We start from the raw sequence: 18,691 nt of genomic DNA on the forward strand, positions 1-18,691 counted from the left end.
CAACAGCACCAGATAGTCCTCCCCAAAGTTTCACATTCACACATCCCAGAATGGATGTTCAGTATGGAGACGAAATACCGACAAAATATTTTTCCTGTCGAGGAGACTAGATAGTAATAATCCAATAACCAGGCAGCGTATCACTTCAGTGTTTCATTTTGAGGGTCGCATTCTTTAGCTGAAGTCTGAAATATGAGAGAGAATATTGGAGTGTTTCAGAGGCAACTTGTACAATATTGTCTCCACCACTGACAATCTAGGTGACCTTATAAAAATTATCACCCTGTCCTAACCATATTTCCATATCTGCAAATAAGGCATAGAAAATGAATGTCTTGCTCCAACCACAAATATTTCAAAAATAAAATTAAATTGGTAAAGCAAAAGAAAAATAAAAAAATAATAATAGTAATAACAATGTTTCTTTCAAGTTCAGAAAGTTGTAAGAGTCCTGATTTCTCTCTTGAACACATAATGTGGAGTTTGTTCAATTCGGTCTCCCTGGAGGAAAGTTACAATCTTTATTCAAGTGAGATGTCTTCAGAGGCAATAGGAGAAACTTTTAAGGAAACTCCATTTTCTTCAGAGCAATGTGGGAAGGTCATATTTCTGTGACAGTTATGGGAGACGATCTTTGAAAGAAACAGCAGGCAACTCCCTATCTAGACAAGATAGATAAATAGCACCCTGTGTTCTGTTTCAAGATCACTTTGCCCCCAATATCAAACATGTCAATGTTATCATTTTATAGCAGATACAAATCTTAAGGTAATAAAAGATTCCTTTTAAAGCAGATACAACATCAGAACTCCCTCTGCATAGATTGAGGAGTCTTAAAGGTCATTTTTTCAGTATGTTTTTTAGAAACAATGGAGGCTACAGGGGGAAAAAAAGGAGGGTTGGGTTATCCATCCCTCAGGAAATTAAACACCTGACATTTATTCATAAAACTGTTTTAAATTTCACATCCTGATTATAAGTTACCACATTTCTAAGGAAGCCATGGCAAAATCCAGAGGAGCCTACATATTGCCAAATGAAGCCAAACCAATTTTTCATGTAGCACTGAGGAAGCTGTTGAATTTGTGCAAATCTTAGAGACCTAATTGACTCATTGATCCTATAACAATGGAAATGTTGTGACTTTCAGAAATTGAAACAGATTGGCAAAGTGAGTAGAGAACTAAAATATTGACTTTCTACAGCTGAAAATAATCAGGGAATGCATACAAGACAAAATGGATTTTATGCTCTGCAACAATCCATTTCAGGCATTTCAATGCAAAGTAAAACATAAACAGATGTTGAAAGCAGTTAACCTACTGAACTTACCTGCTGAAAGGAATCCTGCAGTAAAAGAAGGACAAGGAAGGATTTTATGTGTTAGATGAACCAGCAACTTCTTTCTGAATATCTGGAGCAAAAGGATGAATTCCAAGCTTAACATTCATGGTTATGTTTTGCTATATTTCATGAATATTCTAGTTGGAAAATACAGAGAAGCTCTGTGTTGAGGTTTTCATTACAAAACATGTATACGGTACAAGTTAAAATCTCCCTAATTTGGTTTATTCCACTCATACTTATTTAGCACCTATACTGTGCACAGCTGGGCTATAAGAACATAAAGATGAGAAAGACAGTCCCTGCCCTCTGGGAGTTGACTGTCTACCTACCAGGAGATACACAACTTCATGGTGACTTCAATACCCTGTGAGAGGACAGTAATGCAGATATGTAGAAAGGACTACAACAAGTCAACCACAGGGGCAGATCAAATGAGGCACAGTCAGTCCACATTGTTATGTTTTAAAAGAAATATAAATTTTTACTTTTGCAATAAGATAATAGTATTTCTTGAGCATTCATTCCCATGGGTCTCAAAGCATATGTGTGTGTTGGTTGAAGGAGGATGGAGGCCAAGGGGAAGCAACATAACTGACATTTTGAGCAGGACAGTTTTTCACCCATGGGACTCTCACATATTTCAGGATACGTGGCATCCCTGGCCATCACCTAATAAATGCCAGCAGTTAACACTCACTCTGCCAGGCATTGTGCCCCACAACAAGTCATCCATTATTTTCAAATGTCCCCCAGGGTACTACCATTCCTGGTTGAGAAGCACTCAGGCTGTCCAGCAAGCATCTACTGAACACATACTGCACGGTCAGCTCTGTGCTCTGGATGTAAGGCACAGTTCCCACCATCTATAGGTATTAACGTTCATTAGGTCTTTAAGTAAACAGTGAGAGTTTACGTCTTTTCTCCACAGAGAGATGGTGCCGTTTTTGAGATCAAACATTATGTCTTTTCATTGTGACCATCGGCCTACATGGCACATAAAAGAACACAGAATTTTAATGTCAACATCAATCAAAGAGGAGAGGCATAATTTATTAGGTCCTTCAAAAGCTAACACCTACTGCATTGAACCAGGAATCTTGAGGAAGAGTAAGGAGAGGTATCTGGGGAGAAAAATATACATGGAGTGATTATTTCTTGGGCAGGCAGGGCATGAGCTTTCAGCTTTGGTGGACCTTTACCATACGTGGTCCATTTAGACTGTGGACAATCTCTGTGGACACATGTGTAGCTTGGTCCAGTGATTCAGATAAGGCTGAGGTAGGATCAAACCTTTGTAGGTCCTGGAGGTGAGCAGAACAAAATGCTGCCTGGAAACTACAAAACAGCTGAGATCCGTTAGCTCTCCAGGAGTAGACGTGAACTTCTAGCGTTGATTATTTGTGCCAGTTTTAGAATGGGTATTGAAGAGAGTCCATTCCAAGTAATATTCCTTATTATGTTGTTTTAATTGCATTCAGGACCACAGAAAGAAACCAAGACCTCAGATAGATGGGGCTTGTTGACAAGTTTTAGCCATCCTCCATCACATGGTCCTAATTCACTCTGGATTTGTTAATTAAATAACCTCTGACCATGACTTTAGATTTTAGAAACCTAATTCATGGATTAAGTCAGAGAAAGGCAGCAGATTTTGTTTCAAAACAAAAAAAGAACGGACAGCTGTGTCATAGGGTAGTCCATCTTCTTGAAGTGAAACAGGAACACAACTCAATAAAATTTTTGCAAATACGAGTCTAAAAAGGCAATTCAAAAGGCCTGTGCATTGAACTTTCTGTCTTGACAGAATCAGTTTAACTCAGAAAGTCAAAGGAGATGTGGAATGGTTCTAAAAACATACTTCAGTCTTATTTTCAAAACAACAAACTGACGAAGCTGGAGGAAAAGACAGATTTCCTTAAGAGAAAGGCTGAGCTTTGAGCTGATAGGCTAAGCAGACAGGAAGGAGAAAATGTAACTCTGAAGGTCTAGATAGACAGACAGAGAAGGGCAAAGAGTTACACCAGGTCTAATACTCCTAAAGAGGCTTTTAGAAAGGGGAAGGGGACAGTGTTTGGTTGTTACTAGCTAATAACGTACGGTTGAAAGCCAAAGAAATCAGACAGAGGAGGAGGGGCAAGATCTCAAAGAACAAATGAATTGGCTGCCCCCAAGGAAGAAAGGATGGGAGAAAATACTGAAAGCTGGCTTCTTAAAGCTGCAGATAGACAGTTCATTGCAAGAACAATTAGGAAACAACGCTTTCAAGATTGACATCTATGCCAAGCAGCTATTGAAAATAATATTTATGGGACATATAATCTGTCAGAAGAGAGAGTAAACAGTTATATAAATATTCATTTAACCATAATTTCGATAAGTGCTATAAAGAGTAAATACCAGGTAAATAATTTGTAGTAATGTGAAAAATGAACATATAAAACTGACTTCCACCTTTTTTATTAAAGCCTAACGTGTTCAACTGAACTACAACAGGGAGCATTCCATTATTGAAAACACTTCAGTGATAAGGAATATTAACGAATATTTTCCTATGAGCACTCAAAATTGAACTACTACAATTATGATTTCAGCCATAATTAAACAATTTATCTTCTCAGCTTCTTTCCACTGATGGTTTCAAATGTTTTTAATATGTTAATACATATTTACAGTATAAACTATGCAGAATGTTTAATATCTATGATCAGAGACCCCAAAGTATTAAGAATTGCATTATATTTCCAAAAATTATAAGAAGTTGACGATAAAAAGAAAAGAAGGTATTTGAGAGTATAGATCTCATTGGTCCATCCATTATATTTTTTTTGTTTGTTTTGACATCTTTCCACAGTTAGTATTCCTAGGTAATAAAACATTTTAAATATCATAATATGGTATTTCACAAAGAACAACAACTGTCAATTCTCTTGAGTTTCTTTCCAGTGCTAACGTTGTCTGCACTTTGAAACAAAACCAAACTTATAAATGATAAACATTTTAAAATATGAACAATATTATGTATGTATCTAATTTGCTTATGAAAAGGCAAACTTCTGGATCCATATTAAGACAGACTAAACTAATGGAAAAGATGTCTTTAAATGTTTAATAATTGCCTAGCTTGATGTATTGATTTTTATCCTTTCCAAAAAAATGCAATTAAGAACTATGACTGTGAATTAGTGACTATTAGTAATCCTGTTTTCAGTTGAAGAAGTTAGAAAAAAATTCTCCTTTTGGAAATATAAGATTAAATTATACGTTAACAGTCTACTAAATTATTTACTGCTTTCAAAAAAAAAAAGTTGCCATGATTACAAATAAAGTTTGTCTTAGTGTAGATACAAACATAAAGTAAAAAAACTCCTGAAATTATAAAACAAAATTTATTTGCTTTTTTTTTGCTTTTTTAAAAAATTTGAAACAACCACATATTTATAGAGAAGTTGGAAGTACAATAAAAAGAACTTTTTTTCTGAACCATTTGATACTAAGTTGCTAATCAAATGCCCTATCACTCTGGAATATGTTAGTGGGTATTTCCTACAAACAAGGACATTCTTCTACATAACCACAATACAGCCATCAGAACCAGAAAATTACATTGATACACCGCTACTGTCTAATTCTCAGACCACACTAAAGTTTTGCCAATTGTCCCAATAATATCCGTTACACAAAAAGGTCTAATTTAGAATCACATCTTACACTTAATTTCATGTCTTTTTAGTCTCCTTCAGTCTTCCTTTGACTTCCATGACTTCCACACTTTTGTAAATTACAGGCCAGTTATTTTGTAGAATGTTCCTTAGTCGTGGTTTAAGATTAAATTCAGACATCTTTAGCAGAAATATCACAAAAGTTGTACTACATTCTTCTCATTGCATCCTATCAATTTGTGTCTTTACTGATAATAATCACATCAACTACATGATAAAAACAGTTTCTGCCCACCCTCCCTACTGTAATATTACTCTTCTCCTCCCCCTATACCTGTATAATCCATTAGTATTTTGTGGTGAGGTATTGAAATTATGTAAATATCCCATCCCTTCAAACTTTCAGTTTATTCTTTTGTTTATTGACATATGCATGGACTCTTGATTTCCTATTTTATTCAATGGCTTATAATGTTACTATCATTATTTATTTTTATGCTCAAACTGCCCTCCACTTGGCCTGTGGGAGCCCATTCAAGCTGCTGTCTGTGTCCTTTTAACATGCACCCATCATTCTTTGAGCATTTCCTAGCTTTCCGGAATAAGATGTTTTGGACTTATCTTGTACTTTCCTTGCTTGATCCTTGGAATCAGCCACTTCTCCCAGTTCCTTTTGGTAGAAAAGTCTATTTAAAAACAAAGATGTGGATGTCCCTTGGTATTCACTGCTCTTAGGTTATGGCTGTTCCCAGTCTCTCTCAGCAGACAGAGCTAGAGGGGAAATGTATTTATATAGTGTGTGCACTTAACGTGTGTCTACACATGCCTATGCACTTTTACATCTATATTTATTTCTATATCTATCTTAATACGTTGAAAACATACATTTACAACCTTATCTCCAATTCAAATCCCATATCACAGGGTTCTAGATACAGTTTTCCACCTTTCTATATCTTTAACTCCTTATGCCAACAGCAAGAACCTGGCTTGTTCTTAGTTTTAGTTTGATCAGTCCCCCAGCCTGTAAGGACTCTCCCATTGCCCCAGCCCCATCTCCCGCACAGGAGCCGCGCTCACCCTGTGCGAGCTCCTACATCCCGGCGAGGCTCGCCCACGCGGACGCTTTCCTCCTCCTGCTCAGGCTTTGATCCCGCACCCTAGGCCGACCCCACAAACACCCTCCTTACCCTACTTTGGCTCCCACACACCCTGCCGGCCACCCCTCCACGGGGATGCTGACCTCACCCTGAGAGCTCCAGGCCACTGCGCTGCCCCTCCGGGCACCTGGGAGCCTGCCTTCTCCGCCCACCAAACAAATTCAGGACCCAGTTCACCAAGAGGCAAGAAATGGGAAATCCGAACAAAGATTTGAAGTCTATAGAAAGCAATCAGTGTTATTCCTTTTTTCGCTTATAACACATATAAAAGAGGAATAAAACGAGAAGATCTGGATCCTTCAGCCCTCTCCGCTACTTTTAAGTCAGTAGGTTGTGAGCGCGTGTGTCGTGTTGAATGTTTTATGCTACAGCAGCAGGACCATCACAGAAGCGCTGCGCTCATTACTTCCTATCGGAGTTGGCCTATTTCCAGACGTCACTGCAAAGCGTTTAACTCTTTATTAAGGGGGGAAAGGCCAAGTTGGATGATTTGTTATATTTTTCCTTTGTCTTTAAGAAATGTGAATGGAGAATCAACAGACTTTTTAAAAGAAAAGCCCACTTTTAAAAATTAAAAAAATAATAATTGTTTTTAATTTTAATTTTAAAAATTAAAGTATTTATCCCATGGGTTTTGTTTACTTCCATTAGAGACAATAAATGGTTTTTTCTGGAGAGAAGAAGGTATTTCTCACCCGTTGGGAAAGCTCTCTTCAAGGCAGGAGGGGAGAGTTGCCTGCTTTTAAGAGTTTCTGACACAAAATGATTGGAGGGTATTGTTAGTTAGGAACATACATTTCTTATCCAGAGAGTGTTTCTGTTCTTCTTATTGACATTCAGCTGATAGAGGTAAAGTTAAAACCACAAAAACAAAACTGTTGGTGCCATCAGGAGAGTCCAGTAGGCAAGCTGAAGTTGTCACAAGCTGACCCAGACCCCAGACCACGGCACATACAAGACAGTGCTTGTAGGTCCTTCCAGCCGGCCACTTCATTTCTCACCAAGGACACCTGTGGAAAGGCTCACCCCTGTTTTAAGTTCAGAATGATTGGGAAGCTCAGCTTTATTGTTATGCAGAAGAAAGCAGAATAAAAGTCACTATAGACTTCAGGGCTACCGTTACCAAGTCTAGAATTTACATTAAAAAACCACAAAGACCAGGGGGAGAGAAGGAGGTAGTCTCTGAACTAACTCTTCTACACAACGCAGCTGGACACAGCCAGGCAGTCCTTCAGCCATTCCTGGCTTCACCCTCCCACCTCCACCCCTACACCCGGAACTGGTCAACCCAAGTGGGCAGCTGGGTCTGAGAGCTTTGAGGGGCCTCCCCAGGGCTATTTTTAACCCGGCATTTTCTGCTTTCCACTGGGGCAGCCCAGGGTCCGGGGGATTCACTCCAGCTGGGAAATCTGAGAAGTCAGCTGGCCTGTGGCAAATGAGGTATTTTTAGCTGAGACTGGGGATCTCAGGATTGTCATCTACTTTAGATCTCAGGGTGGGAGACACAAAACAGAGCCAAGCAAGAGGAGCAGGGACTCTGAAGTTCCTCAGCAACGACCGCTGAGCTTATTGTTGGAAGAGGATTCTGTGTGTGCCCTGGTGGGGGAGGGAACGCCAGCCTGGGGGTCTTCCCAGCAATAGTGCTGTACCCCCCCTGTGGAGGTGAGGCCTGGGAGTCCCTCCTGCAGGCCAGGTATTCAGAGGGGCTCTCCCAGTACCTACCTGCCTACCTGCCTGCCTGCTGCACCTGCATCACCTGGAACTTGTTAGAAATGCAAATCCTTGGGCCCCACCCCAGACCTACGAAGTTAGAGACTGGCAGTGGGACCCAGTTGTCCGTAATGTCAGGCTCTCCAGGTGATTCTCACGCACAGGGAACTTTGAGAATTACTGGCCTCATCACACATTCGCTAACATTCATAGATAAAGGTATCAGAATAAAACTTTATCATTACCATACCCACATGGAGTACCATTTTTTAAATTAATAGACATTTTTTAGCACATTTTTAGATTTACAAAAACATTGAGCAGGTAGTAGAGTCAGTAATTTTTTCTAAACCACTTTTTTCTTCTGTGCACTGTACCCTAATGTGAAAAAACTTTCTCCCCCATTCATCCTCAAGGGCAGTGATAAGACACCAGCTGAGTTTTGCTATCAAAGGCTCCAATCGAGTCTGAGTGGGAAGTAGATCCCAGTGCTCAGCGAGGACGGCAGTAACGCACACCAACCTAGCGATGACTGAACTTGAGTACCCCAGGCCAAGCTGCAGTGAAGCCAATGGTAATTGTCTACGATGATGTAGCCAGGAGAATAACCTCTGGAAACAGTATTGGAAATGATGTTAATATTAGAATATTTGTAATGAATTATTTTCCTGTGGTTGGTGTAACATATTACCACAGTGGCTTACCACAACACAAATTTATTCTCTTATAATTCTGGAGGTCAGAAGTCTGATATCAGTTTCACTGGGCTAAAGTCAAGATGTCATCAGGGCGGCTTCCTTCTGAAGGCTCTGAGGGGAGGATCTGTTTCCTGGACTTTTTCAGCTTTTAGTGGCTGCCTGTCTGTATTTCTTGGCTGGTGGACCTTCCTGCATCTTGAAAGCACATCTTTGCAGTCTCTACATCCATCATCTCATTGCCTTCTCCTCTGATTCTGACTCTCCTGCCCCCCTCTTAAAAGGACATTGTGATTACATCAGGTCCTCCCAGATAATCCAGGATAATCTCCCCATCTCAAAATCCTAACTAATCACAACTGCAAAGATCCTTTTGCCATATAAGGTGGCATTCACATGTCCCAGGGACTAGGACATGGATATATTTGGGGAGCCATTATTCAACCTACCACACTCCATATGGCCCTGTACTATTCAATAAGGTAGACACGAGCCACATGTGGTTATTGAGCACTTGAAATGCAACCCATTGAATTGAGATGTACTGTAAGAGTATTGAAATTTGAAGATTTAGCATGAAAAAAGAAGGTAATATATTTCATTAATAATTTTTATATTGACTCCATGTTAAAATTATAAAATCTTGGATATAGTGAATTACAGAAAATATATTATTAAAATTAATCCGTTTCTTTTTGCTTTTTCAAACGTAGCTACTAGACAATTTTAAATGACACATGTGGCCAACATTATATTTCTATTGGGCATTGCTGCTATGGACCACAAAGGAAGCAGGGTTATGTTAAATTTCAATTGTTCTATTTTTGTCTTACTCATGCTTATAAGAAAGCTAAGACTTTGAAACCAATATTTCTTCTTTCAACCTTCTCTAGGGAGAGCAACTGACTACACAGAATTGAGATTTCAAATCAAGAAGGATGTTAGATAGAGACATGCACAACTAAATTCTCCACTAGATTTCAGAAACCAAAAAAAAAACACGTTTATCTAGCAACTTGTGTTCTTACAAAGCACTTTTATAAAGCCTTATTTCACTGAATCTTCAGTCACCACACTGAGAGAGATGTTATTCCCATTTTTCGGAGAAGGAAACTGAGTCTAAGGGAAATTTACCTGCTGGAGGGCACCCAGCTAATACGTGATGAGCAAGAACCCCAGCCAAGTCTGCAGGCCTCAGCGCCCAGGGCTGCCCTGAGCTTATTTCCTGGCTTGGATTTAATGATTTCATCAGGCTCACTCTACTTCCTGAATTACTTGATATCCAAACTTTCCTAATTTCAGAGATCCCAAAATTATCCCTCTTTACCTGAAAATTCTGTCCCTTCACTACTCTGAACACACTTTTATTATTTTTTATTTCCTAAGTGTGAATGCAGAGGGGTGTATGTCCTACCTAGCTATTTAAGGAAGAGGATTTTTCTACTCTGTCAAACTCCTCCTCAGCTACACAGAGAGGTGTACCTGGCTCCCAACTTGATCCTGGGGCATCTGGTGGAAGATCCCCAACACCAATGACTGGCTCTCTCCACCACCCACAAGCTGCACGCCTAGGTGAAGTGCTCAGTTCTGACCAAAACCAGAGAAGATACCTCCAGACAAACCTGGGCTCTGGAGATCGGATTTCCTCTGATCAGTCTTCCTGGGGTCAAACAGGCAATTTTGCACTTGGGCAGAAAGTCACTGTAAGAAGAATTAGCAAAGATCCACCAAGAGGGAAGCAGACTTTGTCAGCTAGGCTGCCCCTTACCCACGCAGCACTTCTCAACTGTCAGAAAGGGAGGAGGGAGAGAAAAAGTAAGAGTACAATGTGCTGTGCGTTTTCTCTGCCACATTAAAATTTCAGCTTTTAGATCTAGAGAGGCCCCTGGAGAGTGTCTAGTCCAACTACCTCATTTCACACTTGGGGAAACCAGGATCCAAAAGGTTAACTGACTTCTGGAAAGTCTTGTAGCAACTTAGTATCAGATAAAGACTAGAACTCCCATTTCTGATTTTGTTCAACTGGGACAAAATTGTTCTAAAGGATCACAGAGAAATAGTAAGTAAAATAATGTAGCTTTGATTTGCAAACCACACTACAGAGGAGAGGCATCTTGTTTGCACAAAGGGGAAAATCAGATACAGTCAAAATAATCCTTGAAAATCCTCAGGAAAGTGCCACAATGGAGACCAATACAACTTCTGTCAATACATCCCACGTGGTCAGTTTTTCCAGCGATGGAACAGGCTCACCAGTTGAGTACCAGATTAATTAATTGGCTTGAGGTTAGAGGACAAAAAGGCACAGATCTTTAAACACAGGATCACACGTAGGACTGCAAGATGAATACAAATAAAATGCACCAGGGCTCTGAAACTAACAGCCGATTCCCTTCCCTTCTCTGGTGATCTCACTCCCGGACACTGAGTAGAATGACAGGCAAAGTGACTCACACTATTTAAACAGTTCCCTCTCTTCCCTGACTCCTGATTTCATGTTTATTGCTTAGTTAGAAGCTAAACTTCACACATCCATGGATCTTTATCTGTTTTGTTCACTGGCATATCCCAAGTACCTAGTACTATGCCTAGCACATCAAGGTTTGTTGAATAAATGGATGACTCTATTCCTCTTTTTGTCCAGGCTGTGTAGTTGAATTCTCTTGAGTTGAAGTTATTTAGGTCTAACACATGGCTCTCAAATCTCAGGTTGTTATGGTACCTTAGCCAGAAAAATTCACATTGAACTATTCATAGACATTTTTCACTAATCATGGGGTTTGTGGAGCCTCGGATTAAGATTTCGTGGTGCTATCTACCTTTAATATGCTGCTGTGACCCTTTAGCAGAATGACCTTTGTGGCTTTGTAGACAGTGACATCATTTACTTCCATAGCTGCATAAGGACTGTTCTTTAAAACTCTCCCAAGTGCTGGGGAAAAAAAAGGCTCTTCAAATGCTGTCAACCTAAAGGCTCAAAGGGACCCTGGGCTAAGCACAGAATAGTGGCACCAAAGTGGTCTTTGAAGCTGACCCCTATATTTTCTGCCCTCCTCCCAAGCCAGCCTGTTGCCTGACTGGCCCTTCTCCACAGATGTCCTCTTGAGCTGCTTACAGAGTTTCAGCACTATATTGAATGGCAAGATGGATCACCTACAGGACCACCGTGGATCCCCAATTAGCCCTATCAAGCACTGACACTGTGCTTGTCGCCACCAGCTCTGATGGTTTGGGCATGTAGAAATGTACTGTGGGAGAATATTCAAACAGCTGCTGTAAGGTGAGCTGACGGGGGCAACTACCAGCAGGCTGAGAGGAAAACATAATTCACTGGCACCCTTCAGCAGAGCTCCGAGCTGAGCAAACACTGCTGCAGAATGCTCAGGGAGGAGGCAGACAGACAAGCCAGTGCTCTAGGACAGCAGTGACTCTTTCAGCAAAGAGAAAGAAGTAGAGACTGGAGACAGGGCTGGTGACAGTGACAGGCTCAGGAAAGCGCAGCTGATTCAGCAATCCAAAGGTGAGCCATCCCACATACTCCACACCCACGTGGAAAGCACACATAATCTCCCAGCCTGCATGATTGTCTGTCTGTAAGAATAATAAACACTATGGACTATACTTGCTCTAAAGCAGATTTAGCAAAGTCCCAGAAACAGAATAAACTCCTAGGGGTTAAAGAATCAAGGCAGGGAAAGGATTACCTGTCTATTATCCCAAAGGAAATAGGGTCTTTACCTTTGTAATTAGTTAGGATGAGGTCATACTGGGTTAGGGTGAGCCCCAAATCCAATATGACTGGTATCCTTAAAATAAGAGGAGAGGACACAGAGACACAGAGAAGAAGGACATACGACTATGGAGGCAGAGATTGCGGTGATGCAGCTATAACCCAAGAAATGCCAAAGACTACCGGCAGCCACCAGCAGCTAGGAAGAGGGGAGGAAGGCTTCTTCCCTAGAGCCTTCAAGGGGCATGGCCCTGCCGACATCTTGATTTTGGACTTGTAGCCTCTAGAACTCCGAGCAAATAAATTTCAGTTTTAATTTGTGGTAATTTGTTACAGCAGCCCTAGGACACTAATATAGTATCTATCATAAGTAGTTCCAAATATATCCCTGTATAGTTATTCATTAGCAAATAATTAATAAGTAACCACTATGTACCAGACAGTCTTCTAGCAATGAAGAAAAACATAGAAAACTCTCTGCCTCCATGGAGCTTATATTTTAGAGTAGGAGGAGACAGAAAATAATCAAAATAAGGTAAAATAGTCTGTCAAAGGACACAGTAAGGGCCCCACAGGGTAAGGTGGAGTAATAGTTTCAAATCTGAATAAACTGAACACTCTCGGTGGATTTTGATCTGATCATTGAGCCCAGTATTCCATTTTATCATTCTTGTGAAAAATGCTACACACATAAGGGTATATGGGGGAGACAAGAGCTATTATTATATCAGAGTTTCTGTTATATCAGTTTCTGCTCTAAAACCAGGAAAACCATCCATCATAAAGCTCATTGTGAAGGGAAAAGAACAATACATTAGCAAAAATCATCAAGGCTGAGAGGAGAATTCCCAAGGATTTTGTGACTAGTACACACTTCCTGGCTGATTTATAAATGAACCCAGCCATCCTCAACAGTGTAAAAGACCTCAACAAAACAGAAGTGATTCAGCTATATAAAACCACTCCTTGAGGAAAAAAAGCAAAGAAAGGTCTGGACAGGAGAACTTTTGTCATCCAAGAGTCTCATTAAATTATCACTCAAGCAAAAGAAAGCTCTAGAACTGTCTAAGAGAATCTTCCACAATGAAGGAGATGTTCTAACTACACAGTCTAATATGTAAATCACTGGTCACATGTGATTATTGAGCACTTGAAACATGGCTAGTGAGACTGAAGAACTTAATTTTTAATTTGATTTAATTTGGATTAATTCAAATGACCACATCAATTAAATAACCAGGGGTGGCCAGCAGCTACTCTTTTGAAGAGCAAAGCTCTAGCACTGCAGTAGGCTGGCTATGGAGAAAGGCCTGAGAGACCCACTGAGGCTGAGATGGGCCCAGTTCCACAAGTAAAACCAGATTAGGGAAACTTCATAGCATGCAAAACTATACTGTATTGGATTTCTAGGACATATTTATTTCCTTAATCCTCGCAGTGTCCTTATAGATGGTCAGTAGTATCATCCCCATTTGCTGGATGAGGAAATCAAGGTTAACAAGATTATCTGATCTGCCCAGGGCCTTGCAGCTTTTAAGGGGTAGAATCAGAGATTTGAATTTAGCTTTGACACCAAAATCCATACTGTACCCACCAAGGCATGCCATCTATGGCACCTTTCACTCTTGGGATTTCTTCCATTCCCACCCTTTCTGAACATTCTAAAACACAAAAGTGTGTGTGTGTACACGTGTGTATGTGAGTAGATTTTGCGCAACAGGTAAGTCTAGGGGTTACTTGAGTGCTTAGTGTGGATCTAGTATTCTATACAGGTCAGTATCTTTTAGCCAACCAGCCCCATTTTCCACTTGGTCACGCAAAGTGGAATGTCAAAAACTGTTGGAGCAAACAGGATGCGTGAATGCGTACTTGATGACCAACCTAATAAGGCCAGAATGGCACATTAAATAAACCTTTCTCCCTTGGACACATTTAGCAAAAATTCTATTTCACAGCTTTCCTGGTCCTAAGGGAGCACCCACTCCCCCAGCAGTAGAGACACTCAGAAACCCTAAGGCCACAGGTCTTTTCATCAAGGAAAACAGGAGGTAAGGGAAAGAGGAAAAATGATCAATAGGGTATCTCATTAACAGTATGGAGATTTGCAAATATAGGTTTCAGAGAGTGATGGTGCTAACTCTGGAGAAACTGGGGGGCTCAGCTTCTCCCCCAACCTCCTGTGTGCCCTCAATGGAGAAGAGCAACTGAGGGGCTTGTGAGGCAGTAGAGCAGCAAGTGCTGAAATCCAGATGAAGCTATGGTGGGAAATGCGACTCTCCCAAAACAAAGCCACAGCTGGTTTGTGGTAGAGGCACTGACACATTCTGTGCTATGGCTATTAAGATTTCTGCAGCATTATGAGGAAGATTTCTGACAGGATTAATTTTGCATCTTTTTAAAAAGTTTCACTATGCCTGGAAATATACTTGATGAAATTAATAAAGCAATTCTTAATTGTCTCTTTAACCTCCTGGAAGGTCAACAGAGTCTTTCATCATTGTACTATAATCTTATCCTGCAAGGAACCTTCTGGGAAGAGCCCCTTTCCCCTAAATAAAGCTTTACAGCATTTTGAGGTTTTGAGGTTTATGTGATTCCACACCTAAATAACTCTAAAAATAGTTCATCCTAGTGCAACTCTTGGTGTCCTGGAAAGGATTCCATGGAAAACCTGACTGCTCAGGCCAGCACTCCCACATGTCTATGCAGACATCTGGTCTAACCTCTCGATCCCCAAGAGCCTGGCTTTGGGGACTGATTTTTTTAGTGTAACTTCACACAGCAAAACTATTAGCACCAAATAATATAAACAAGCTGTTGAATGTTGTGACTGTGACAAAAATGGATTTTACAACATTTAAAATTGCATTGTTTCTTCTCATTCTCTCTGGGTTATGCCAAAAATTAATGTTTTGCAGGATCTTTAATTTCGACACTTTCAGCTATAAGGTGTGTCTTTCGATAGTGATCACCAGTAAGTCCTGACTGAGCTCCCTTTCTGGTAGCAGCTGGGCATTCCTTTGCAGAATTTTCCTTCCGTTAGTTAATTACTTTACCAAAAAAAAAAAAAGACTGCAAACTACAAATGTGCATATAGAAGTCGCTGTAGTCTTTGTAGTGCATTGTCCTCTGAAGTTTCCCGCAGGAGGAAGGCTCCACTTTACGAATTGCTGGAACAGCTTGCCTAGGAATGCCCAGCCCGGCCGCTTCCCTGACGAGCTCGCAGCTCGGAGCGCCCGGGGCTCGGTCCCGGGAATGAGGAGCCGTGCAAAAAGCGCCTACACCGCCATCCACCGGCCCCGAGCGGGTGGCACCAGGAGTGGGGCGCCCGCCACCAGAGCTGGGAAGATTCCCAGCAGGATCCGACACAACACTACCTTGCTCGCACCCGCGCAGCCCCCAGTCCCTGCCCGCAGAGAGCGGTCACTGGTCCCCGACTCCGCGCAGCCGGGACCGCCGCAGCAGCCAGTGGATCCCGGGACTCTCCTGACACCGAAGGGCAGCCGCACACTAGACTCGGGTTCCTGGGGATCTAGCAATCCGTCCGTGATGCTCTTCCCTACCGTTCCTCTCCCGAACGAGGGGCAACGCTGTCCCTTGGCAGGGCAGGATCCGAGCCCGCCAAACCCGGAGCAGCCTAGAACCTGCGCCCTCCGGCGGCCGGCGGCCGGTGCGCTTAGGCGGGTATGCGCCGGAGACAAAGTTGGCGCGCAGGGGACGCAGGAATTCCCAGTACCCCGCAAGTAGGACCGGTTCCGGGATGCCAATACTCAGAATGGTCCAGTGATCTCTGGGCACCAGCTGGTCGCGGGGGAACCGAGCGCGAGTTCTGGCTCTAAGCGGGACGGAGACCCAGGCGCGCGCACTTGGGAAAGGAGGCTTACATCTGGGGCAGGCAAGGCTGCTGCGCAGTCCTTCCCGATGCCGGGCGTCGGCGACGCTGGCGCAGAGAGGAAGCGGTGGATCCCCGAGGGGCTGGTTCCGACGGCCCCTCCTGCAGCCTCCCCAAGCGCCCGCGAGCCACCGAGTCCACTTGATGCGTGGAGGGCGCCCAGCGGAGGAGAGAGTCTGCAGGAGACGTGGCATCGTCCCTGGCAAGAAGAGAGGGGTCTCCAGATCGACCCGACTCGAATGCTGAAGGAAACCCTGCCCATGACCCTGGGAAGGTCCCGGACCTTGGGCGACTCGTGGCGCCCGGGGACTGGTCGCAGGGCGCTGAGCGCGGGGCTGGGGAAGCCGAAGCTCACCGACGGCAGGGAAAGAAGGTGGCACCCGAGGGGAAGAGGGGGCGGGGGCGGGAAGGGTTGACCCTGAATTCATCCCGACCGAGAGGTCATTCTACCTGTTTGCCGGCAGAGCGCGTTTGGTGGATCTTACCCGCTCCGGGGCCCCGGCTGGGCGGTAGCGCTCTTCCGGAGCGAGGGCGGGGGACTGTTTCGTGCAGGACATGTCTCGCTTTTTCCCTCTGTCCACTCTTATGTTGGTCGCTTTTCTCTGCTCTGTGTGCCCCTGGGAGAGGCACTACGGATGCCTTTGCTCCTCACTCAGGAAGAGGGAAGTTGAACCTCAAAGACAGGGGCCCCACATTTTGTTTGCTCGACAGATCCCCCCCGCGGACCACTCCCTCCCTTCACTCCGGTCTCTGGGTCCCACCCATAAGAACCTTTAATGACAGATCCTGCGCAACCCCACCTCTTTGCATTTAAAGAAGTTATTCTTCAAGGGCAGACGGGAAGCCAAGCTGACTGCTGGTTGGTTTTCCCCTCTCACACTTATACCGCGCGACGGCAGCGCGAAGAGGAGGAGACTTGCAAGTGTGGGCTGGGGGAGAGTAATTGGGAGCAAAGGAATTAATTCTCGGCTCTCCAAAATCTGCTTGTCACATCTCAGACCATTTTCTTTTAGCCGGAACGTAGCCAAGTAAAAATCAAAATAACTGCAGGCACTGGCAATTAATGGTCAATTTTTTTATTTCAAAAAATATTTAACGTTTCGAGGGCGAGCATTATTTGCATTAGGCAAAGGGAAACTTGTCTTCTGTATACGTTTAGTGAAGAAACTGCTTTTTCAAGACTGCCCGAGACTTTGCTGAGGCTGCAGGGTCGCGGGAGAACCCCAATCGGCTTCCATAAACTTAGTTGGCGATTTCCTGCGGCGGGCATCCTAGGGCTGAACGGTAGGGCCACAACTCTGTCTGTCTGTCACTCACTAGCAGCCGCTGTTCCTCAGGAGGGCACTGCAAGTCTTTACAACGGTAAAGACTACTTACCCTGAAGCCCAAGACGGTTGTCAAATGTTTGGCAGAAATAAAAAAGACTACATTGCATTTTTCTCAGAAATGTTTTTTCATCCAACTTCAGTCAAGATCTAACGGAAATTTCAAGAATTACTAATGAGGTTATTGAATAAATCCATTTCCATTATTCTAGGAGGCCATGCATAATCAACCAAACATGTATCAGACACCTATTCCTTGAATATTATAGCTGGGGTGAAAATATAATTTGTAAAATCTGGGGGAAAAATCGCTATTTTGTTTCTGAAATGAGATGAGGAAGTAGAAAATATTGCATGTGTATAGTACAATAGTTGGAACATTGATTCCATCAGTGTTCCAGGCATCAGATTTGGAATCCAATATCTGACAAGTTTATCATAACTCACAAAAACTAAGCTGTTAATATGTGGCAGGCTTTGTACTAAACACTTTATGTGCATAGAGTTTCAGTTCTAGCAGCCACTTTAGCAGGTAGGCACTATTATTATTTTAGAAATGAGCAAGATGTATCACGTCAAAGTAAGCAGCCTAAATTTACACAGCTAGCAAGTGCTGAGCGGGGATTCTCCAGAAGCAGTGTAGTTTCAGGACTGTGTTCTTACTAAGATCCTGCCTCATCACAGGTCAGCACCACAGGGACACCAGCCTGAGAATCAAGAGCATACGGGATTCCACCGCCAGCTCTACCTTGAGCAAATGAGTAGTCTTTCTGGGCCACAGTTAACTCAGTTTATAAAATGAGGGTTGGATTCAATCCTCAAGGTTTCTACAGGCATTCTGAAGCCACGTATTAATTTTCATTTCACCTCAATTCTCTTCCATTTTCTGCCCTCTGGTGGAGGTGCTATAGGAACTGTGAAATTAAAGTAGTTAAATCTGAATTTGAGATAGCCAGGGTAGATGTCTCCCTTTCTCTTCTGCTTCTATGCTGTGTTCTTCTGAGAACTAAAGCTGATTGCATTGATGGTGTAAAATAAGCATTCCTTAAACTTCGTTTGAGCAAGAAAAGCCAACTAGTCTAGTTACCAATGGCATCAGAGTGAATACTTGAGGTATTCTTTGCATGAGGGTAAAGAGCTATTTTTACATTCTTTGTAACAAACTTTTATAAC

At 42.5% G+C, this 18,691-nt stretch overlaps 1 protein-coding gene across 1 annotated transcript in view; it reads right to left on the reverse strand.

Moving 5' to 3' along the window:
• The window catches only part of CORIN (corin, serine peptidase), a 217,346-nt gene extending 200,706 nt beyond the window's left edge, over nt 1–16,640 (reverse strand). Inside the window, 2 exon segments of the mRNA XM_058547003.1 lie at nt 16,186–16,491; nt 16,493–16,640. Of these exon segments, the coding sequence (XP_058402986.1) occupies nt 16,186–16,491; nt 16,493–16,621 (435 nt within the window). The 5' untranslated portion in view covers nt 16,622–16,640.
• Between the last annotated feature and the right edge of the window lie 2,051 nt (nt 16,641–18,691).

The sequence above is a fragment of the Diceros bicornis genome, chromosome 8 (genome assembly GCF_020826845.1).
Source record: "Diceros bicornis minor isolate mBicDic1 chromosome 8, mDicBic1.mat.cur, whole genome shotgun sequence".
NCBI classification, from domain to species: domain Eukaryota; kingdom Metazoa; phylum Chordata; class Mammalia; order Perissodactyla; family Rhinocerotidae; genus Diceros; species Diceros bicornis.